Source organism: Lampris incognitus, chromosome 2, assembly GCF_029633865.1.
Source record: "Lampris incognitus isolate fLamInc1 chromosome 2, fLamInc1.hap2, whole genome shotgun sequence".
Lineage (NCBI taxonomy): Eukaryota > Metazoa > Chordata > Actinopteri > Lampriformes > Lampridae > Lampris > Lampris incognitus.
In genome coordinates this window covers 37,760,664-37,785,170 of record NC_079212.1, presented here as the reverse complement: position 1 = coordinate 37,785,170, position 24,507 = coordinate 37,760,664, and the positions used below count along the sequence as shown (strand labels likewise).

At 44.0% G+C, this 24,507-nt stretch overlaps 1 protein-coding gene across 1 annotated transcript in view; it reads right to left on the bottom strand.

The window, feature by feature from the left end:
* The window catches only part of oprl1 (opiate receptor-like 1), a 145,910-nt gene extending 121,995 nt beyond the window's left edge, over nucleotides 1-23,915 (bottom strand). Inside the window, 1 exon segment of the mRNA XM_056273251.1 lies at nucleotides 23,707-23,915. Coding sequence (XP_056129226.1) covers nucleotides 23,707-23,915 — 209 coding nt within the window.
* Between the last annotated feature and the right edge of the window lie 592 nt (nucleotides 23,916-24,507).

The window sequence follows — 24,507 nt, the reverse complement described above, 5'->3', positions numbered from 1 at the left end:
CCAGGGCTAAGCAAACCAGAACCAACTCTACGACTTTTTCTCTGCTACCCGTGCCATCTATTGGCCCATCAAGACCGCACCAACACCAATGAAAGCAGAGGACAATGTAACAATTCTGAGGGACGACGTAGCCATCAGTCAATGATGGAAACAGCACTTCCACCAGCTCCTCTGCAAACCATCACAAGCGTCTCCGGACTGCCTTGAGGGCTTACCTACTCTGCTGCAAAAACCGTGGATGTCTGCACCTCCTTCCACCAAGGAGCTTCAAACAGCGATGGCTCAGATGCGCAACAACAAAGCGGCCGGCCCCGACGGAATCCCAGCAGAATTGTACAAGTATGGAGGACTACCTCTTCAGAAGCAACTGTACGAAATCATCCTGCATATCTGGGAAACTCGGACCGCCCCAGCTGATTTCAGAGACGCAAACATCATTACCATTTTCAAAAAGGGGGACCGAGGAGCAATTAAAAAGGAATTTGCTTCCTCTCAACAGCTGGGAAAATCCTGCCGCGGGTCCTTCTGAATCGTCTCACCACCCTGACCGAAGAAGTTCTCCCTGAATCCCAAAGCGGTTTTCGATCCCACAGAGGGACCACCGATATGATCTTTGCGGCACGACGGCTCATGGAGAAAGCAAGAGAACATCAGAAGACAATGTTTTTCATCTTTTTCGACCTTGAGAAAGCATTTGATTCTCTTCCGAGAGCGACTTTGTGGGATGTGCTATCCAAATCTGGATGCCCTGACCACTTCATCCAGATTATTCGCGCCCTCCATGATGACATGAAGGACTGTGTCTGTTTCCGTGGAACCCTTTCCGAGCCTTTCCCCAGGGATTGTGGAGTAAAGCAAGGCTGTGTTCTAGCGCCTACATTATATTCCTTATACCTGGCTACTCTCTTGCAGAAGACAGATCGGTCACTCGATGGTAAAGTCAACATCCGTTACCGCTTCGATGGCAGCCTATTCAATCTCCAGCACTTGAAGTCTAAGAACAAGACATTCACCAATGCCATCATTGAGCTTCAATATGCCGATGATAATGCTGCTCCTGCCATGACTCCAGAGGGTCTTCAGTCGATCACCAACTTCTTTGTTCAGTGGTTGTGCAGTGGTTCTTTCAACCCTCCTGTACGGTTGTGAAGCCTGGACCCTCTACAAATACCAAATCTATAAACTAGAACGCTTCCACCAGCAAAAACTGAGAAGTATTCTGGGAATTTCGTGGCAAGAATGGGTCACCAACAATCAAGCTCTCGAAAGAGCCAATCTTCTTTCCATTGAGACGACAACTGAACATCGCCAGCTGCGGTGGCTTGGCCACATCCAGAGGATGCCAAACGACAGACTCCCGAAACAAATTTTATACTTCGAACTGACTGAAGGTCAAAGAAAAAGAGGAGCTCCCAAAAAAAATGCTACAAGGACTGTATCAAGGGAACGCTGATCACCTTCAACATCGACCCTAAGAGCTGGGAAAAAGCAGCGGAAAATCGAAAGCACTGGAGAGCTGCCTGCGTGGCTGGTTCCATCAAGGCTGAAACAGACAAACAAATGCATGCGGAATAAAAGTGCCACCGCCGAAAAATTCGCCAAGAACAGAGAGCCACAGGAATGGGTCCACCCCCTACTATCCCCTGTCCATACTGTTCCAGCCTCTTATATTCTCACCTTGGACTATCAAGCCATCTTCGTTTTAAGCACACACCTTAATCTCTTGGAATGGATCCTCGGACACGAGAGATGCCAATGACGCCAACATTCCCGCTGTTTTTTTGGAGTGTTTATTGTCCACATGGGGACATACTAAGGTGTTAAGAGAGATAAGATGGCTGATCGTGAGCAGTCATGCACCACTTGAGCTCCTGAAATTAATAGTCAAATCGATCTGTTTTTAAACAAGAAAGACTTTCAAAATTTTCTGAAAACAACTCAACAAACCCAGACAGGAACCGGAAGTTTTTAATATATTTTTTTACACTATATGTCCTTTTCTAAAACAGCATTTTTCTTTTCCAAAGATGGAGGAGATCGGCTGGCTAGCAACAGCGAGCCACTGCTGGCCAGCTATTGCAACTATAACACTTTGGGTGTTATTAGAAGGAAAAATCAAACCGTTCTCATTTCTCAGTCGGCACGTTTATTTTTCTAAGTCACCAGAACCCTTTTTCTTGTCTCCCCCCTCTCTCGCGTCATCTCTCTCTCCTTCACCCGTTCTAGCTCCCCCTACCGGCTGGTGGTTAGATTGCCACATTTAACATTTAAGTCTCAACTATTAATTCGGTCAATAGAACAAGCTATATTCTCCCAATAAAACCTGGGCTATCCTGTGCTTAACTGCCCTTACAAATTATATCTCTTACACAACTATCGGGATCAGGGTAACGGGAGAGCAGGAAATCTAAAGCAAAGAACCCTCCCCCTCCTCCTTCTCTCCTATCCCAAGGAGCTGAAGAGTGCAGCAGCCAAAAAGGCCCACAAACATAAACTTTTAATGATTAATCCTGAGTCTCTAACAGCAGACTATGCTCAGATCCAACACAAGCAAGTCATAACCAACCTGCTGCTGTACACGGAGTGCACTAATAGCTGGCACACAGCACTCTGCAAGCATTACAAATTTCATAAAAAGAGAGGTATCTGTAGTGGTTGGCAGATCACCATAAACAAGAATGGAGACAGTAACAACACAATCCTCACTGTCAAAGTCTACCACACTGGGATTATAATGTTTCAAGGCAGTGAGGCTGTTCTCACATCTGTGCAGGTGGACTTTAACGCTATCAAAGCCCTGGCACAGACTGAGAAAGCCTTAGAGCATGACTCTGTAATGGCCAAAGGCAGAGAGACAGGGAAGGGTCACAGGGAGCAGAGACACAGAAGAGAACATGAGCTGGAGAGTGCAGTGTCCCTATTGAATCAGAGTGTGTGTTCACAGGAGGTAGAGCTTGTGGAGCTCAAGGAATTGTCCCACACCATAACATCTGAACACAACAGCTGAAAGAGCAGCTTGGCCAACTCAAAGAGGAGTTCACCTCCTTGAAGGAGCTGAGAGGAGAGGTGCAGGGACTACAGGAGGACAGAGAGACCCTGAGGAGGGAGCTGACAACTGTCAGAGAGGAGCTGCTCCTCAGTGAAAGGACTGTCCACAGCCTGAGAGAGGATGTACACAGCCTCCAAGCCTCCAGCAGCAACCACGTCCAACTCCTGACCACACAGCCAAGCATGTCTACCGCTACCACCTCCACTACAGCCCTGATAATTCCACCCACTCCTCACTCCATGCCAGGCCCCTCCAGCACTCAAACACACACCACTGGTCCATCATCACCACTGCTCACAGAGTCTGACATGCCCAGGCCCCAGAAAAAAGAAAAGGCAAGACAAACAAATGCACAGACGCCGACATAGTCACCCTCATTGACTCTAATGGCAAATTTATTAATGAGCAGAAACTATTTCCTGGTCAGAGTTGCTAAGGTCTGGTGTGCTAAGACAGACGATGCCCTGCAGCTGCTGACCGAATCCAGTCTAGGTGATCCCAGTGACATCATCATGCACACTGGCACCAATGACCTGAAGGCACAGCAATAGGGAGTGGCCAAGTCAGTTAGGCGGGTGGCCCAAAAAGCCTCGAACACCTTCCCTAACAGCAGAATAACATTGTCAACCCTCCTGCCAAGGACAGACTTCCACCCCATGACCATTCAGCGGATCAATGGAGAAATCTTAAACATGACATCACTAACAGTCTCAGTGTGGAATATCCAGGGCCTGAGTTCATCTTTGTTTGGTTTGAAAAGTAAAACCCTGGAATTCCAATAAAACATTAAAAATATAGACGTAATTATTATTGAAGAAACCTGGTGTAGATCAGATGCAGTCACCCATTGCCCCTCAGGCTACCGCGAAATTATAATTTCTCCCACAATTAACAAGGGAAGAGACTCGGGGTGTATCACCATTTGGTATAAATCTGATTTGGAAAACTACATCTTACCAGTAAAAAAAGAAACTACCCATATCTGTCTTAAAATTAAGAAGGAGGGTCCGCAGTGGTGTAGCGGTCTAAGCATCGGCTTTGTGTCGATGCAGTTGCCCACTAGGGACTGGGGTTCACGCCCCGGTCTCGTCAGATCCGACAATGGCCGGACTCGATAAAGCAGCAATATTGGAAGTGCTGTCTTCAGGAGGGGGGCGGAGTCGGCTTGTGTTCGTCACACGAATGCGTCTCTGGGCATGTCGGAAAAAGCAGTGGTTCGGCCTGGATTCGCTTTGTCACGAAACTGGTGAGGCGTCTCCTTCGAAACTGCCGACTGGAGAGATGCAGTTGGCAAACGCATGCAGTACAAGGGTGGGTGTTTGAATTAAAATAGGGATCGATTGGCCACTAAATTGGGAGAAAAAGGGAAAATCAGAAATAATTTTTTTTGAAAAAAAAAATTAAGAAGGAGATCACTGACTCCAGCCAAGATACATACCTATGTGCCTGATACACCCCCCTGTCTTCATTGATGAGATCTTACCCTGTCTCCACAATGAAATCAACCACTTCCAGGCCCAGGGGAAGGTGTTGATTTGTGGAGACCTAAATGCAAGAACAGGCCATATGCCTGACTTTACTATAGACAATGGTAATAGTCACATATTTGGTCACAATTAGCTCAAAAATATAGTTCACTACCCAAGAAAAAACTTTGACACGCAGGTCAACAGAAACGGGAAATGCCTAATAGATCTCTGTCAAAGTCTGGGTCTGTACATTGTTAATGGTAGAATGAGAGGGGACTCTCTTGGACAGTACACCTACAGTTCACCTCTTGGCTACAGCAGTGTTGATTATGTAATCACATACTTGGATCCATTCTCTTTCAGGGCAATTACAGTCAAGCCACTAACACCTCTGTCAGATCAAAGCCAAATTACTGTGTATCCTAAAAAGGCAGAAACATCTAACACAAAAACTAAACCCAGTAAGCTGTACAATATCAACAAACAATACAGATGGGCCCAAAACAGCACAGAAGAATACCAGAAAGCAATTCGGGAACCTAAAATTCAATCACTTATAGACAGTTATCTTGTTCAAACCTACTTTCAAGAAGGAGTAAGTCTGGCCGTACAAAATATAAATGAAATACTTGACCAACTGGCATCTATACCCAATTTGCAGACCTACAGATCCAAATCTAAAAATATACACATAGAAAAATGGTTTGATTTTGAACGCAAAAACGTGAGGAAAAACCTCAGAAAATTATCAAATGAGAAACATAGACAGCCAGAGAACCAGGACTTACGCCTTGGTTATTGTGAAGCATTGAAACAGTACAAAAAAACCCTCAGAATGAAGAGAGAACATTTACACAAAAACAATTAAAAGCAATTGAAGAATCAATTAAAACAAATCACTTCTGGGACAACTGGAATGCAATACATAAAAAACACCATGCGGAGATACCAATCCAAGATGGAGATGTATGGAAAGACCATTTCAATAAATTATATAATAAAATTAAAGCCGCAAGCGGCGTTGGGAGGGGTCCGAGCATTGGCACTGTTGCGCCCCCTATGGAGCAATTTGAATGGGTTTGTCCTCATGATCATATACCTTCACCCAACGTAAATAATTAACGCTATGATATGTAGGGGCCTTTTATACACCTAGCCTGTAATAGACTACCGTTTCAACATGAAACTAAACCGCTGTTGGTAATGTAATAAAGACTGAAGAATCTTGCTTCAGAAACAGTAGCCTACCCGAGTTTCCAACTAGATATGACAATGTCGGATTACTTTGGTCGCCTGTGTCCTAGACGATTACTGTAATTTTTTAAAATGTCGTAACACTTCCATTGCTTCAGAAACATGTGCCAGAGTTTCCAAAACTGGACCAGACGGTGTCTGATTTCTTGCGTCCTAGCCGACTGCCGTAAAAAGAAAAAGTATGTCGTTATACCCAGGTATCCTGGCGTGTGGTATGTAGAGCTGCAGCGCTTCCACACCAAATAAGTCAAAATAGCGGGCAAACTATATGACTGACATAGGTGGTCCCAATCGTAAAGTTGTTGAGCACATTGAGATGCATGGGTCGATTAAGTTTTGTGTTGATCTGACTTATGCTGTGGGAGTTATGGCCTTTTAAGCATGACCCTTTGTTATAGCGCCACCATATGGCTGACATGGGTGATTTGTAGTGCCAGAGTAGTGGGGGGCCATATGAATGCACCTACCAAATTTGGTTGGTCTAGGACTTATGGTTGCTGAGCCTCAGACACTTTTAGCTGAGAAACCGCACCCAAACTAATACAAGTCAAAATGGCGGGCAAACTATATGGCTGACATATGTGGTCCCAAAAAACAAAGTTGTAGAGCACATTCAGATGCATAGGTCTGTGCAGTTTTGTGTTGATCTGACTTATGGTGTGGGAATTACACATGACCCTTTGTTATAGCGCCACCATCTGGCTGACATGGGTGATTTGTAGTGCCAGAGTAGTGGGGGGCCGTATGAATGCACCTACCAAATTTGGTTGGTCTAGGACTTATGGTTGCTGAGCCTCAGACACTTTTAGCTGAGAAACCGCACCCAAACTAATACAAGTCAAAATGGCGGGCAAACTATATGGCTGACATATGTGGTCCCAAAAAACAAAGTTGTAGAGCACATTCAGATGCATAGGTCTGTGCAGTTTTGTGTTGATCTGACTTATGGTGTGGGAATTACACATGACCCTTTGTTATAGCGCCACCATCTGGCTGACATAGGTGATTTGTGGTGCCTGAGTAGTGGGGGTTCATAGGAATCCATGTACCAAAGTTGGTTGGTCTAGGACTTACGGTTGCTGAGCCTCACACACTTTTAGCGGAGAAAAATAATAATAATCCTAACAAATATACTGCTCAAAAAAATAAAGGGAACACCTAAAAACACAATATAGACCTCGATGAATGAAATATTTCAGCTGAAAATCTTTATTTATTAGACAGAGGAATGTGTTTAGAGCAAAATAACCTAAGAATGATCAATGGAAATCAAAATCATTAGCCCATTAAGGTCTGGATTCAGAATCATACTCTAAATCAAAGTGGAAAATGAGAACATAGGCTGATCCAACTTCTGTGGAAATTCTTCAAGACGATTCAAAATGAGGCTCAGTAGTGTGTGTGGCCTCCACGTGCCTGTATGCACTCCCTACAACGTCTGGGCATGCTCCTGATGAGACGACGGATGGTCTCCTGAGGGATCTCCTCCCAGACCTGGATCAGGGCATCGGTCAACTCCTGGACAGTCTGTGGTGCGACATCGCGTTGGCGGATGGTACGAGACATGATGTCCCAGAGGTGCTCGATTGGATTCAGGTCTGGGGAACGTGCAGGCCAGTCCATAGCATCAATGCCCTCGACATACAGGAACTGCTGACACACTCTGGCCACATGAGGACGAGCATTGTCATGCATGAGCAGGAACCCAGGGCCCACTGCACCAGCATATGGTCTGACAATGGGTCTGAGGATCTCATCCCGGTACCTAATGGCAGTCATGGTACCTCTGGCTAGCACGTAGAGGTCTGTGCGGCCCTCCAAGGATATGCCTCCCCAGACCATCACTGACCCACCGCCAAACCGGTCATGCTGGAGGATGTTGCAGGCAGCAGAACGTTCTCCACAGCATCTCCAGACTCTCTCACGTCTTTCACATGTGTTCAGTGTGAACCTGCTCTCATCTGTGAAGAGCACAGGGCGCCAATGGCGAATCTGCCAACCAAGATGTTCTCTGGCAAAGGTCAATCGGGCTGCACGGTGTTGGGCTGTGAGCACAGGCCCCAATTGTGGACGTCGGGTCCTCATACCATCCTCATGCATTCTGTTTCTCACTGTTTGAGCAGAAACCTGCACATTAGTGGCCTGTTGAAGGTCCTTTTGTAGGGCTCCGGCAGTGCTCCTCCTGTTTCTCCTTGCACAAAGGACCAGATAGCGGTCCTGCTGCGGGGTCGTTGTCCTCCTGCGGCCCCCTCCACGTCTCCTGGTGTACTGGCCTGTCTCCTGGTACCTCCTCCATGCTCTGGACACTGTGCTGGGAGACACATCAAATCTTCTTGCCACAGCACGCATTGATGTGCCATCCTGGATGAGCTGCACTACCTGAGCAACTTCTGTAGGTTGCAGATACCGCCTCATGCCACCTCTAGTGGTGAGGGCACTAGCAAAATGAAAAACTAACCAAAGATCGGCCAGAAAAGATGAGGACAGGCAAATGGTCTGTGGCCACCACCTGCAAATCCATTCCTTTTATAGGGGTTGTCTTGCAAATTGTCTAATTTCCACCTGGTGGAAATTAGACAATTTACCAAAAGGTGAAATGGATTCACAAATCAGTGTTGCTTCCTAACTGGACAGGTTGATATCTCAAAAGTGTGATTGACTTGGAACTACATTGCATTGCTTATGTGTTCCCTTTATTTTTTTGAGCAGTGTACAATAGGGTTCCAGCAGCTTTGCTGCTTGGACCCCTAATAACAATGAACCCAGAGCAAAGAGAAATATATGAAAAAATGCTTACCCTAGAATCAGCTATTAAAAAATATCAAAACTCATTAGACTGCCAAATTACTGAAAAAGGAATGAATGAAAAGTTACAGGCTCTGCAGCCAAAAAAGGCATGCAGAGCAGACAGAATATTAAATGAAATGCTAAAAAAACACAGACACCAAATTAAGATTGGCCATAGTAAAACTGTTCAACTTGATTCTGAGTGTCAGATACTTCCCTGACATCTGGAACAAAGGACGCATCATGTCCATATTCAAAAGTGGAGACAAATTTGACCCTAATAACTACCAAGGCATTTGTGTGAACAGTAATCTGGGGAAGGTATTTTGTAGTATTTTGAACACAAGACTCATAGACTTCCTTATGGAGCACAATGTCTTGAGTAAAGCCCAAATTGGATTCTTACCAAATTGCAGGACATCACACCATATTTTTACCCTCCACACCTTAATTGACAAACATGTAAACCAAAACAAAAAGAAAATCTTTGCCTGCTTTGTTGAGTTTAAAAAAAAGCTTTTGATTCAATCTGGCATGAGGGCCTATTTTATAAACTATTGGAAAGTGGTCTAGGGGGGAAAACATACGACATAAATCAATGTATACAAACAATAAATGTGCTATCAAAATTGGAAACAAACAAACTGTAAACTTCACTCAAGGGCGTGGAGTGACCCAGGGCAACCCAATTTCTCTGACCCTCGTCAACATCTACGGAGACTGTGAGACTGTGTGAGTGTGAGAGGCAGGCACCGCCAAGACCATTCAAAAGACATGTCAAAAGTATATTAAAACAAGTGCGACCGAACTTAATAATAAAAAAAGTAGTGCAAACAATGCAGCCCTCCCCACTAACCAATTCATATTTTCTCTGTCCCTCTCTCTCTACTGATTTACTCTGGACAGCTAAAAAAAATCCTTCCATAAAGTTATAATCATATTATAAGGCACATCAAAACTGCTACTGACCTTCGAGTAGGCCTACAATTTGCACACTGGCCTGAATGTCTATGAGAAATACCATGCAGATCCCAAAGATGGGAGACAAAACCTGATTCATGGAGAGAGAGAGAGAGAGAAAGAGAGAGAGAGAGAGTGTGTGTGTGTGTGTGTGGTGTGTGTGTGGTGTGTATGTGTATGTGTATGTGTGAGTGAGTGAGTGAGAGAAAATGTGAAATGCATAAACAGTTTAATTTACCCACAGGGTTGTGCTTTTTCTGTTATCTCAGGGCCCTAAGATGCATTGCATTTGCAAAAGACCAAATTGGCCAAAAGTCTGTCAGTCATTTGTGCACAATGGGGTGCACCAATGGGGTGCATAATGGGGTGATGCCACCACGGCTGAAAACCCGCTCCACTGGAGCACTGGAAGCAGCCACTGCCAAGACCCTGATGGCCACTCGGAACAGTGAAAGAAGAGCCCTCATGTTCATTGCCCAGAACAAGAGGGCATTCTGTCCTTCAGATATGTCAAGGTGGTGACTTAGCTGTAGTGCTGGAGTGGTCCCAACATCCTTCTTATGCCTCTTGCCCAAGGGTATAGTCCTCTCGCTCTACCTCATCAACAAGAGGTACAGGTTGCTCAGTCTCTGCAGCATCTTGCAGGATCAGTTCTGGCAAAACATGTAAAAGCATAGCAGAAACAAAAGAGCCCTTATTACTATTAGAGTGTTGGTGATGCAGTGCGTTAAACTGAAAATATCATTGTTGTAGTCAATTAGTTCAAATTATGAGAAAAGAAGTTACATTAAACTCAATAATATTTACCTTTCACTCTTTGTGCCACCTCCGCCTTGTCCTCACAATTGACCAGCACATGGTGCTCCACCCACAACAGAGAAAAGGCTGGATCCACGGCAGCTGCTTTGAGGTAGACTGGATCTGAAAACGGGGCAGTGATTCCATCTTGCATCCTGGCCACTTTCACATTGATGAAGATTCCAAGAAATCTTTTGTTCAGGGATGCCTGGAGACTTCTGACCAGACCGCTCAGGAAACGGACTTGAGGCTTCAGCTTCTCAAGGTGGTGATTCAGGGGCAGGATAGATGGAACAACAGAACTGATTGTGACCATCTTCTCCCCGTGTCAAATCTGTTGCTTCTCCTAACGGCTTCAGGATGTCCACCACCTCCTTCAACAGATTCCACTCCCATGCTGTGAATGACAACTCCTTGTGCCCAGCCTTTTCTAGAACAAGACAGAGCTTTAGATGATCACATTGGAGAACTGCCTTCACTTGTCTCAGTGTTGAGTTTCATCTTGTGTTGACAGCAGCAGGGATGCCTCTTTCCCAAAATTCAGCCTCAAACACATCTTTGAACATTGTGCTTGTGTGTAGCAGTGAGCTGAGTTTTGATAACTTTGAAAGAGAAGGAGTCATCGCTTTTGTTTCTTTCAAACTATCTCCCACAACCAGCTGGAGTGTGTGGGCAAAACACTGCAAGCGCTGTTTTTTGTTTTGTCATAGCAGCACCTACTGTTTGCTGACCTTCCAGGGTTAGGTCATTCCAGAGCTCTGGGTCATCAAGATGATCGTCATCATGCACTTCATCTTCTTGTTCAGTGGGGAAGCACACCGAGAATGCTTTCCGCATGTTGGCGGCATTGTCACTAATAATATAGTCCACTTTATCTTTAATATTGTACTCATCATCAAATATGGCCTCAAATTGCTCACAGATTCTTTTGGCTGTGTGTGAGCCTTTGAGGCAGTCAAAGAGATTGGATATTGGACAGCTGTATCCTCTCTGCATCTTTCTCCATATAGTGCACAGTGACGGACCAAATGTCCACTGTGACTGAAACATGGTGGTGTTGCTCAACTGAGTTTTTAGTTTTGAATGTCTCTCTGCAGCAAGGTTCTCTGTTTTTGATGTCAATGTTCTACGACACACTGGGCTGTACTACAGCCCAGTGTGTCAAACAGTATTGCATTGGTGATAGCTTTCTGCTGTGGATGATTCATGCTGTACTGCCCTACACGGTTCTCCATGAACTGTGAGATTGAAGGCTGTTGTAGTTCATTTGTGATGCTTTTGTTCATCTGGTATTCTTCAAATATGTAAGAGGTAAGCACATTACACAGATGTCAGAATATGCCTTATAGCCCAATATGAATTGTAGATTAAACTATTCTTTATTACTCTCATATTATTAATTTAATAATCAACTTGTTGGCAAAACATAATCTAATTTATATCAATCTTATCAGTATTCAGAATCAGGGTTACTTTTACAACTAGATAAATTTGAGAGCCGCTTGAGAAAACCAGTTCAGGAGTATATTCTAAAAAAAGTGAATAATGATCTCCATATCCATTTTAAAGGTCGAATAACAATAACCAACAGTCTTCCTACTTGGATCAATAATTATATTTAACTTCGGCCTGTCCTGTATATACAGCCTATGGCACATGATCCATATCAGACCCCGGTTCAACTAACTAGCCTACCTTAACCCTTTATCAGTTTTGGGGTATAAAAAAATTGTATTGCAATGACAAGGCATCTTTGCATATTGTTTATTCCAAAGCATGGTAGGGCCAAATTCGAGTGCGAGTACATATTTCCCCTTTCTTCGCTCACAACTCTCTCCATCTCTGCGTGTGGCTACAGTAACGTTACGTAACGTTACGTCAATGTTTTTTAGGAGCAGCAGTACGTTAGGCTACTGCTGGCCGCCATCAGTGACCGATAGCGAGCTAACGTTCGTCATTGCTGATTGTTTATTGATTTTATACGAAAAGATAATGATTAACAACTGCCTAGCCAGCCGTGTATAAATATTAAATGCAATGATCACGTTACCGCTCTGACTGTGTCAATGGCTCATTGATTTAACTAAGTTAGCTAGCTAGTAAAGTTTACTTAGCTGTTAAGCATTAGCCTTGACTTACCGTTCGTTGTGCGGCGTCAAATGACGAACGACGTTTGAAGTTGTTGCGTCTCCGTCCGTTACTTTTGACCCGCACGTTTAGCATACTGCCATCCGTTTTTTATTCACAGCTGTTAAGTTTTTATATGCAAACGAAATGATTTTTTTGGCGTCATTTTCTTTTTGGTAGGCTACCGTCCAACACTGGCTCCGGCGTCTTCTGTGACTTGTCACGTTTTTATTAGTTCGTGGTTCGCGCAACGTGATTGGATGTTTCAAACAAGGTGGATCAGGGAAACGAAGTGTCGAGTCGCTGGAAGTGAATAGCCGATTCAGAAAAGGAGAGGAGATGAATTGATTCACGGCACATTTTTAAAATAATGTTACCGGTTATTTTCTTGCCCGGTGCGGGATTCGATACGGGTGTATAGCACCACAAGGCGGCGTCACTAACCGCTCGGCTAAATAGTCGGACCCATTGGCTCGGGACTAACGTGTCTTATTAGTAGTTTACAGTCGTCACCCTCCCCGAAAACGCGCCCTCGCGCTTTGTTATTCCGCGCTCCGAAGAGACTTCTGAGGATCTGCACACTTGCGGATCCCACCGCTGCCACCAGTGTAACCGGTTATTTTCTTGCCCGGTGCGGGATTCGATACGTAGTGTACTGCACCACAAGGCGACATCACTAACCGCTCGGCTAAAGGGTCAGACCCGTTAGCAAGGGGCTGACGTCTCTTATTGGTAGTTTACAATAACAATTTTTAATCGTTGGCTTGGGGGACGCTATCAAGTCTTTTCAAGTCAAAAGCCTCATGTCCAAGCGAAGTCAAGAGTCACTGGTGTTGAAGTCAAAGTCGAGTTGGAAGTCTTTTTAGATTTTGTCAAGTCGAGTCTAAAGTCATCAAAATTGTGACCCAAGTCTGACTCGAGTCCAAGTCATGTGACTAGAGTCCACACCTCTTCCTACAAAAAAACAAAGAATGCAAAAGTAGTGAACGTGTAAAATTACTTTGCAGCTAAAGGGACTTTTCTTAACTCGGTCAGATCAAAAATGAAGATTAAAGGAAAATGTTTTTTTTTACTGAGCAGGAAATTTACAGATAGATCAGAGAAAGAAAATAGTGAAGGTCTGAGCTGATTGAAGAAGATGGAGACGAATCAAACTATGGTTTTATTTTTATCAGCCCATATGTGCTGTCTGTTCCTTTTTATTTATTTTTTTTCTCAATGAATGATTTTAAAATTGACTCATTGAATTTAAATGGAGCTAGAGACAGCAGTAAAAGGATGCAGCTATATGAACTGATGAATCTGAAAAGTGTTGATGTGATGTTTGTCCAGGAAATACACTGTGGCAGGTCCAGTGAAACTGATGAAATGTCAGAGTGGGACGGGGAAGTCATTTTAAACTCTTTAACCTCAGTGAATGGAGGGGTAGCTGTTATCTTCTCCAAAAAGTTCCTGCCAATTTCTTATGAACTTAATGAAGTGATAGAGGGAAAGCTGATGGTGGTCAGAGCCAAGTTTGGGTGTTTCACACTCAATTTTATCAGTGTATGTGCTCCAAATGTCAACTCAGATAATCCAGTTTATAAATACTTTAAATGATACTTGGTCTAGTTGTAGCTCAGAGGATTTTTTTGTTTTTAGAAGTTGATTTTAAGTGTACTCAAAATTATTCTTTAGACATGAATCATGTTGAACCTCATGCTGCCTCTCAAAGAGCAATTAATAATGTAATAAAAACACATTACTTCATGGACATCTGGAGAAGGTTGCACAGTGAAGACAGACAGTACACTTGGGCTCATACAAGAGAAATTTTTATTTCCCTGACTAGCCTATATAGGTTTTATTGTTTCAAATATTATTTTAACATTTCTAAGATGTGTAGCATTTCCCCTGTACATTTTAGTGATTTACTCTTTAGTAGTCTGCAGTGCTTTGATTACAGAAGTAAAAAACAAAACAAAAACGGAGTGGATACTGGCATTTCAACACCAATCTACTGTGTGATGCTAACTTCAAAGATGTTTTCAGGTTTTTCAGAGGGTTCATAAGTCTGAAAAGAACAGCTGTGATTCTTCGAGACAGTGGTGGAACTGTGGGCAGGTTAAAATCAAACAGCTATGTTAGCAATACACTCTGAATGTCACACGAAACATTACTAGATCATTGAGAGCTTAGAGATTGAGATAGTGGGACTTCAAGATTTAATTGGGTCCACAGGAAATTGAGGGCATATTGAAGCTCTCAAATCCAAAAGAAAAAAAAAGCTTTGTTAGTGGACCTACTAGGCACTAAAGCTCTGGGAGTACTGACTCGGTCACATTTCCAGAGCATCAATCAGATGAATGCTCCATCCAAAATTTTCTTTGGAGAAGAAGAATGGGCAGAGCAGGTACATCCATGCCTTAGGTCAGCTGATGGAGAAGACCTCACAGTACCTCACGGAAGACGGACAGTGCAGTTCTACTCTGAGCTGTACAAAACAGAGTATGTGGAGAATGAATGGCTGTTTGAGTGTTTCTGTGAGAGTTTGCCCACAGTTTCCAGAGATGATCATCCTGAACTGAAGGAGCTACTGGTTTTAGAGGAGCTGTATGCAACCCTGCAGGAATGAATGGAAGACAAGCCCCAGGCATTGATGGCCTTCTAGTGGAATTTTATAACACCTTCTGGGATGAAGTTGGCCGAGACCTTATGGAGGTTTGCAAGGAAAGTTTTGAAAATCTGACTCTGCATCTAAGTTGTAGGAGAGCAGTCATTACTCTGCTGCCAAAGAAAGGAGACCTTCAGGACATCAAAACCCGGCGCCCAGTCTCCCTCCTCTGTTCAGATTATAAAATCTTGTCCAAGGCTCTCGCTAACTAATTGAAACACATGATGGATGTTCATCTGGACCAGACTTACTCTGTGCCTGGTAGGTCCATCATAGACAACAACTAATTGGGGATGTTTTGGATTTCTCTAGTTCTTTGGTCTCATCTCATTAGACCAACGAAAATCATTTGACAGGGTTGAGCACCTTTATCTCTGGAAGGTTTTGGAGTGGTTTAATCTCAGCCCAAATCTCATCACTATGATCAAGGTTTTGTGCCGAGACATTCAGAGTGTATTGAAGATAAATGGGGTGCTGGGTGTTCCCTTCACAGTACACAGAGGTGCTAGATAAGGCTGTTCTCTATCTGGAATGCTCTATGCATTATCTATTGAATCCGTTACACAAAATGAGGTCCTGTATTGATGCTTTGGTTTTACCAGGTTTTAATACTGCTCACGTTTTATCTGCTTATGCTGATGATGTCACAGTCCCGATTACAAGCCGATTTGAAATTAATATTGTTGACAAAATTGTGATTGACTTTAGTTTTATTTCTGCTGCAAAGGTAAACTGGAGAAAAAGTGAATCACTGACAGTTGGAAACTGGTTTGTTGGTCTTCCTGTTTTACTGTGGGTTTTGGGATATGTTCTAGTAGATGGGATATGTATTTTGACTTCCAGACTAAATAGAGTGTGAATGTTAATGTGTGTGTGGGTGAATGTGTCAGCCTTGTGATGGCCTTGGTGGCCTGTCCAGGGAGTCTTCCCGCCTGCCGCCCAATGACTGTTGGGATAGGCTCCAGCATTCCGCAATCCCGATTGGGATAAGTGGCTTGGATAATGGATGGAGATATATATATATATATATATATATATATACACACTCACCGGCCACTTTATTAGGCACACGTGTCCAACTGCTCGTCAACGCAAATTTCTAATCAGCCAATCACATGGCAGCAACTCAATGCATTTAGGCATGTAGACATGGTCAAGACGACCTGCTGCAGTTCAAACCGAGCATCAGAATGGGGAAGAAAGGTGATTTAAGTGACTTTGAACGTGGCATGGTTGTTGGTCCCAGACAGGCTGGTCTGAGTATTTTAGAAACTGCTGATCTACTGGGATTTTCACGCACAACCATCTCTAGGGTTTACAGAGAATGGTCTGAAAAAGAGAAAATATCCAGTGAGCGGCAGTTCTGTGGGCGAAAATGCCTTGTTGATGCCAGAGGTCAGAGGAGAATGGCCAGACTGGTTCGAGCTGATAGAAAGGCAACAGTAACTCAAATAACCACTCATTACAACCGAGGTATGCAGAAGAGCATCTCTGAACGCACAGCACGTCGAAACCTTGAGGCAGATGGGTTACAGCAGCAGAAGACCACACCGGGTGCCACTCCTGTCAGCTAAGAACAGGAAACTAAGGCTACAACTCGCACAGGCTCACCAAAATTGGACAATAGAAGATTGGAAAAACGTTGCCTGGTCTGATGAGTCTCGATTTCTGCTGCGACATTCGGATGGTAGGGTCAGAATTTGGCGTCAACAACATGAAAGCATGGATCCATCCTGCCTTGTATCAACGGTTCAGGCTGGTGGTGGTGGTGTAATGGTGTGGGGGATATTTTCTTGGCACACTTTGGGCCCCTTAGTACCAATTGAGCATCGTGTCAACGCCACAGCCTACCTGAGTATTGTTGCTGACCATGTCCATCCCTTTATGACCACAGTGTTCCCATCTTCTGATGGCTACTTCCAGCAGGATAACGCGCCATGTCATAAAGCTCGAATCATCTTAAACTGGTTTCTTGAACATGACAATGAGTTCACTGTACTCAAATGGCCTCCACAGTCACCAGATCTCAATCCAATAGAGCACCTTTGGGATGTGGTGGACCGGGAGATTCGCATCATGGATGTGCAGCCGACAAATCTGCAGCAACTGCGTGACGCTATCATGTCAATATGGACCAAACTCTCTGAGGAATGTTTCCAGTACCTTGTTGAATCTATGCCACGAAGGATTAAGGCAGTTCTGAAGGCAAAAGGGGGTCCAACCCGGTACTAGCAAGGTGTACCTAATAAAGTGGCCAGTGAGTGTATATACACACATTACCTGTTAAGGTTTGTAGAACGAACCCAATAGCGACAACACAAGACAAAGTAAAGCACCAACCTGGCAGGACTCGTAGAGGAGAGCCGGCCGGGCCTGGACAGAAGGGGGAGGCGCTTCAGGCGGAACTTGAGAATAGCTTCTTAAAAATGGGAAAACGTAAACTGCCCCCTTAATCCGAAAAGGAAAAAACGTAAACTGCTCCTTTAAAGTCCGAAAGGGAAAAAACGTAAACTGCTCCTTTAAAGTCCGAAAGGGAAAAAAAAAACACAAACTGCTCCTTTAAAGTCCGAAAGGGAAAAAAACACAAACTGCTCCTTTAAGGTAGAAGTCCAACCGAGTAATAAGATCCACAGTGAGAGAGGGGAAATTAGAATATCAAAAACTTGATCTCAACTAGAAAATCACGATGGGAAAATCCAATGGGGAAAACACAAAGAGAGTTCTTCTCCGAACAAGCTCTCAAGGAGAACTGACACAAGGGAATAATCAAACAAGCAAAAACACGGAGAATACTACAATCTGTACTCCACCGGGAGACACAGAAATGTCACAAAACTCGAGACGAAGAATTTACTCACGGGACTGTTCAGGACGAACTCGCGACGAGTTCTGGAAAGCAAACAAACTTATACTAGAGTGGTTAACGAGTAGGTAGGCTGCAGGTGTTTCAGACGCGCCCATCCCCCGCTCTCATTGCTGGTTGCCAGGTTGGTCAACAGACCGAGCCCTAACATTACCAGAAAGAACAAGATAGAATGAAACTGTGTGAAGAAATAATGCCTGTGTTCACCTCTCTTGTAAAAGCCAGAATGTTAATTGATTTTAATTTTCATAAATTAATGAATAGCATGATTGTGTTTGTACATCAGTGGTATTATAATGATGCTATTTGATGGACAATGAATTAATGTTTAACCACTGCGCCACCGTGCCGCAGTCTTTGATTTTAATCATTTTTTAAATTTGAGCTTTTTATGTTTTGTTTTCATAATGAATTGATGGGATGATGTTAATTTGTGTTAAACCTTTAATCAACTCTCTCTCTCTCTCTCTCTCAGTGAAGATTCATAGATTCAACTATAATCTATAAGTAAACCTCTCGGGACCTTATTTTCGCACAGTTGCATACATTCACTGGGGGAATTGTGTGCGGACATGAATATATATATGTGTGTTGAGTTTGGTGTGTGTGTGTGTGTGTGTGTGTATGTGTGTGTGTACATGTTAGTGTAGATCTGTGTGTATGTTGTCATGTGTTAAGGTGCATTTTGTTGGTAGTGTCTGCGTGTCCTTGTGTGTGTGTGTGTGTGTGTGTGTGTGTGTGTGTGTGTGTGTGTGTGTGTGTGTGTGTGTGTGTGTGTGTGTGTGTGTGTGTGTGTGTCAGAGCCCTTCCTTTTTTATTATCATTTCAATCTCTCCATCATTCCAGGGACTCTGGCATCCACCACAGAACACAACTAATGTTCCCACAGTTAACAGGAACACAAAATAGAGGTGGCACATTTCTGTTTTCCAAACCCCCCTACATCCTGCATCCATCCATCCATCCATCCATACAAACTTCCAGCCACCCATCCATCCATCCACCTATTCATCCATCCTACCACCCATCAATCCATCCATCATCTATCCATATATCCATACATCCTTTCACCTACCTTTTCATCCAACATGCAAGCAGGTCAGTAAGTATGGTATGAATGGTGTGACTGATACTATGCTGCTTCCAACCAGTGAAATGACAAACTTCCATGGAAAAACATGAATCAGTACATTTTGACTCAACTTACATCTCTTTTAACATCATGCTATCTCTTTTACTGTAACGTCTGTCTCTCTTCTCATCTACCTCTCGCTACTCTCTTGTTCTGCCTTTCTCCTAGCCACACCCTATCATATCAAGAATTGCAGTGCAAAACTGTTTGTACTTTAAATACAACCAGGGTCTCTAACTTGTGCATACAAACAGGAATATAACTAAGCCATTTTGTCTGATTGGCTGACATGTAAGAACATTGGCTTCTGTAAAACAACTACCTCCACCGGTCTAGATACTTCAGTTGATCCCTGTTCCTTAAACGAAATCTGTCTCTTAAATACAGAATGCCAAATGGAAAATTCTAATTTTTAAGACTCTCGGGTGATTCAGCATTTCTACATTTAAGGCATTTAGGAGTGACATACAGGAAGTGTAAGTTTATGAATTGATTAGAATTTGATTTATTAACATCTATTTGAAGAGCCGGGGTTGATGGACGGGCCATGAAGCCAGCGAAAATGGACAAAAGAGATGAAAACAGACTGGGGTCTGGTCTGGTGCAGGTGCAGCTGTCTGAAGCCAGCCTAATTAGCTTGAGACACGTTCTGACTGAAGCCACTTCCCCCACAATGGCACACAGATACATTCAGCTGGTTTGAAATAAGACAATAGAGGGGCGTAGTGGTCTATTCCGTTGCCTACCAACACAGGGATTGACAGTTTCAATCCCTGTGTTACCTCCGGCTTGGTCGGGCGTCCCTACAGACACAATTGGCCATGTCTGTGGGTAGGAAGCTGGATGTCGGTATGCGCCCTGGTCGCTGCACTAGCACCTCCTCTGGTCGGTCAGGGTGCCTGTTCAGGGGGGAGGGGGAACTAGGGGGAATAGCATGATCTTCCCATGTGCTACACCCCCCCCCCCCGGCAAAACTCCTCACTGTCAGGTGAAAAGAAGCGGCTGGCGACTCCACATGTGTCAGAGGAGGCATATGATAGTCTGCAGCCCTCCCCGGATTGGCAGAGGGAGGTGGGGTAGAGACCGGGATGGCTTAGATGACTGGGGTAATTAGCCATGTACAATTGGGGAGAAAAGGGGGGGGGGAGGAAAAAGAAAAAAAAAGAAATAATACAATATATCGTTGCATAGTGCACAGTGCAGTGCACTGTATTGATATACTAAATATCAGTACAGTGTAATACAAACACATCCTTTAAGCGAAAAAAACATGCACACACACATAAACACACACACACACACACACACACACACACACACACACACTAAAATCCTTCTCAGTTCATAATGACATAGATTATAGATGACTAGGAAGTTGCCCAACACGGTGATCATTAAGCATATATGCAAATAGCATAGCAAACAAAGACACTCTCTTTCTTTCTCTGATATTTGCTCACACACACACACAAACATACACACACACACACACACACACACACACACACACCAAAAACACATGGATAGATTACCAGTCATTTTGTGCAGACTCACAAACCATAGGAAAGAAACTGTTTTGAGACAGGCATCTAAAAGGTGGATGGACAGAGTGGATCTGACAAAAATGAGGGTCTGTTTTTGCCATTTATTTGGCATGGTGTGGGCCCACCAAAGATTTAGCCTTAAGGGTGGGGGAGCAGAGTGCCATATACCTCGTTCTTAACACGGGTCAGAAGGACAACCCCGTGCTATTGGTTTGCTCTTCTGCCAGGTTGTTAGATATGTTCACTTCTTGCTCCAAGTCTAAATACTCCCAGATTAGAAGTCTTGGACACCTGACACAACAGATAATCATAATAAGACTCTCTTGTAGAATAAAAAACAGGCAGTACTGTGGGGTCCCTGAGGGCCCAGAGTTGAGAACTTTTCACTTCAGGGTTTTTATGTTAAGGTCACATGTGTGTGTGTGTGTGTGTGTGTGTGTGTGTGTGTGTGTGTGTGTGTGTGTGTGTGTGTGTGTGTGTGTGTGTGTGTGTGAATAAGCACAAGCACACACTGCAATTCACCAGTCAAGCTGTGTCTGTGGACATGCCCAGCTCTGTCAGTCAGAAAGTTCATACACTTTCCAACAAGGATATGTTAACTAACGAGTAATAAGCATTAACTAACAGTTAATTAACAGTTAACTAATGTGTCTATTAATCATTTATTGATGGTATTAATCATTAACTAATATTAGTTAGTACCTTAATTTACCTGTAAACCCTTAATAAATGTCAACAAGATAAATTTGTTAACAGTTACTTAATAGGGTTAGGGTTAGTTAGTGCTTATAATTATATTAATTAATGTTAATAGGGTTAGTTAACTGTTAATTAACTGTTAATGCTTATTAATGTACTAGCTCATGTTAATTAATGCACTTTTATTGTAAATTCTTGCCCATAAAACTTCTCCTGGATCGTCACCTTGCCGTGGTGGAGAAGCTTGCATGTACCAATGATCCCAAGAGCTATGCCGTGCGGAGCTTGGCTCCTGGTAGGGTCACCCAAGGCAGATAAGTCAAGGGGGAGATTCCAGATGAAGTGTGATCCAACAAAGATCCGACAAAGACCTCAATGGCAGAACTGGCAGAAGATGTCTCCAGGTCACAACGGCAGTGAAGGCAGATGAAGGCTGCAACAGAGGGTGGTCCCCAATCGTCACGGTTTTCCATGCCATTGGACTCTGGCCAACCCCGGCCAAGGTCCGTGTAGTGGCTGCAGGTGCATCAGTCACTCCATGTAACAAGCTGTCATGTGCAGGCGTCCTCCCATTATGCGGCTCCAGGATCAGCCTCTACACCCAACTGAGGACCCAGAGGGACCCAGATGGAGGACGATCATACTCGACCACGAGTGACCGCCGACGATGAGATGACCCATAAAAACAACACACACACACACCAACACACACTCAGATTACAACAGACAGTTAGGTCTGCAGAGGAAATCATCGGTGCCAACCTGCCCTCCATTCAGGACTTACACACCTCCAGACTCAGGAAACGGGCAGGCAACATCACTGCAGACCCATCACACTCGGGTCACAACCTGTTCCAACTCCTTCCATCTGGTATGTGCTACAGAGCACTGTACCCCAAAACAACCAGATAAAAAAACGGCTTCTTTCTGCAGGCTGTCATTCAAATGAACGCTGAACATTGTCAAATAAATCCAACCATTTTGTATGTACTGTTATCACACCAGCCACCTGCATGTCTTCCCTCACCACATCCATAAAACTCCTCTTTGGCCTTCCTCTTTTCCTCTTCCCTGGCAGCTCCATATTCAGCATCCTTCTCGCAATATACCCAGCATCTCTGCTCCACACATGTCCAAACCATTTCAATCTTGTCTCTCTTGCTTTGTCTCCAAACCGCCCAACCTGAGCGGTCCCTCTTTAATATAATCATTCCTAAAGCCTGTCATTTTTAATCACTCCCAATGAAAATCTTAGCATCTTCAACGCTGCCACCTCCAGCTCTGCCTCCTGTCTACACTTAAATGGATCATAGGATGGGGACTCTAACTGATTGTGGTACTCATTTGCATTGATGTGATGCTCTAAAGGAGAAGCCGGCTTGACTAAATGCAGTTGTCTTGAGTGAGATGGCGCAGTCCTCTCTAGCTGTACCTCTCGTAGCTCTGTTTGTGGTAGATTTGTTGAGGTTGATGAGGCTGGACAGAGGAGAAGCTAAACCATACATGATCTTATAAACTAGGCAGACATGAGGTTTTCCCAAATAAGTAGATTATACTTTTCTTAGAATATGGCAATGATGAAAAGTGAATGGCTCCTTGTCCAAGGTTTTGAGTGCTTGTGTGTACAATGAGTCCAGTGGTTTTAATGCTGCAGAGTGTGTGTAGGAAACAACCACTGAGTGGAAGTACGTCTTTGCTGCCTCAGTTGATAGGAAGTCTCTGGTAAACCTGAAATTTGCCAAAGTAAACTTTACTTTATTAAGCAGACCCTTTTTATGTGGGTTTTGAAGCTGAGGTTTGAATCTCGGTGCACTCCTAAGTATTTGTGTTCTGAGACAGCTTGTCTCACCCAGTTGAAGCTAACGATTCTATTTTCACTACATCACACTAAGGAGAGAGAGAGAGAGAGAGAGAGAGAGAGAGAGAGAGAGAGAGAGAGAGAGAGAGAGAGAGAGAGAGAGAGAGAGAGAGAGAGAGAGAGAGAGAGAGAGAGAGAGAGAGAGAGTGAGTATATGCAGAGAGCACAATGAATATAGACTATTTCTTCACACCAAATCTAGCCCCCTCATTAGAATCTGAGTTTTGGTTTAATTCTCATTAAATTATCCCCATACTAGGAGAGAAGGGAAGGGAGAGAGCGCCTGAAAGTGAGTGACAGGAAGAGTAAAAGCTGGAATTAAATGTATTACATTTGGTCCTGCCAAGCGAAAATATCAACTAAGCCAGCATGCATGCACATGTGCACACAAACACACATGCATACTGTGTGTACGTATGCGTGTGTGTTTGTGCGTGCACTTGAAATCCTTTACACACACACACACACACACACACACACACACACACGCACACACACTTGAAGCCCTCTTACCTTATAATGACGTACATGACCAGGCAGTTGCCCACAAGTCCAACAACACATACGATCATGTAGACGACCACGATGGTGACCTTCACCCCGGTGGGCAGGAAGGCATCGGTGTCATTGTAGACCCCACTGAAGTTATGCTGGAACACTGAGTTATTGTACAGCTGGAAGCGCTGCAGGCCCCCCAGGATGGCATCAGCTGGGAACTCCATCTTGGATGAACGAGAGAGAGAGAGAGAGAGAGAGAGAGGAGAGGAGAGAGAGAGAGAGAGAGAGAGAGAGAGAGAGAGAGAGAGAGAGAGAGAGAGAGAGAGAGAGACTTTGACTTTTGATGTTCTTTAATGAACAGAGTCCCCTTATAAAACAACACAAACTATTTACACACTTAACAACCTAACATACAATTTACACCTCACAATCTGCCACAGCCACACACACTTTCTCTTTCGCTTACTCACACCCGCGCACACACCAACCACCGCCATCAGACACTCGCCACCATCCCCACACACCATTAAGTTTTACATATGGTTACATACATATTTGATTTGGATTTTGCAGTGGTCGACCAATGAGTACGATCATTCTCTTCTTGCATTGCCTGCCCAGGGTGTCTCCTCGCCTGCCGCCCAGTGACAGCTGAGAGAAGCTCCAGCATCCCCGCGACCCTGAGAGCAGGACAAGCCGTTTGGATAATGGATGGATGGATTAATTTGTTGAGTTGAATTGTAATTGTCTCGGGGCTGAGTGTTCTTAGTGGTGTTGCTTAGAGTTGTTTATGCAGTTGTTGGGCCAGCTGACAGA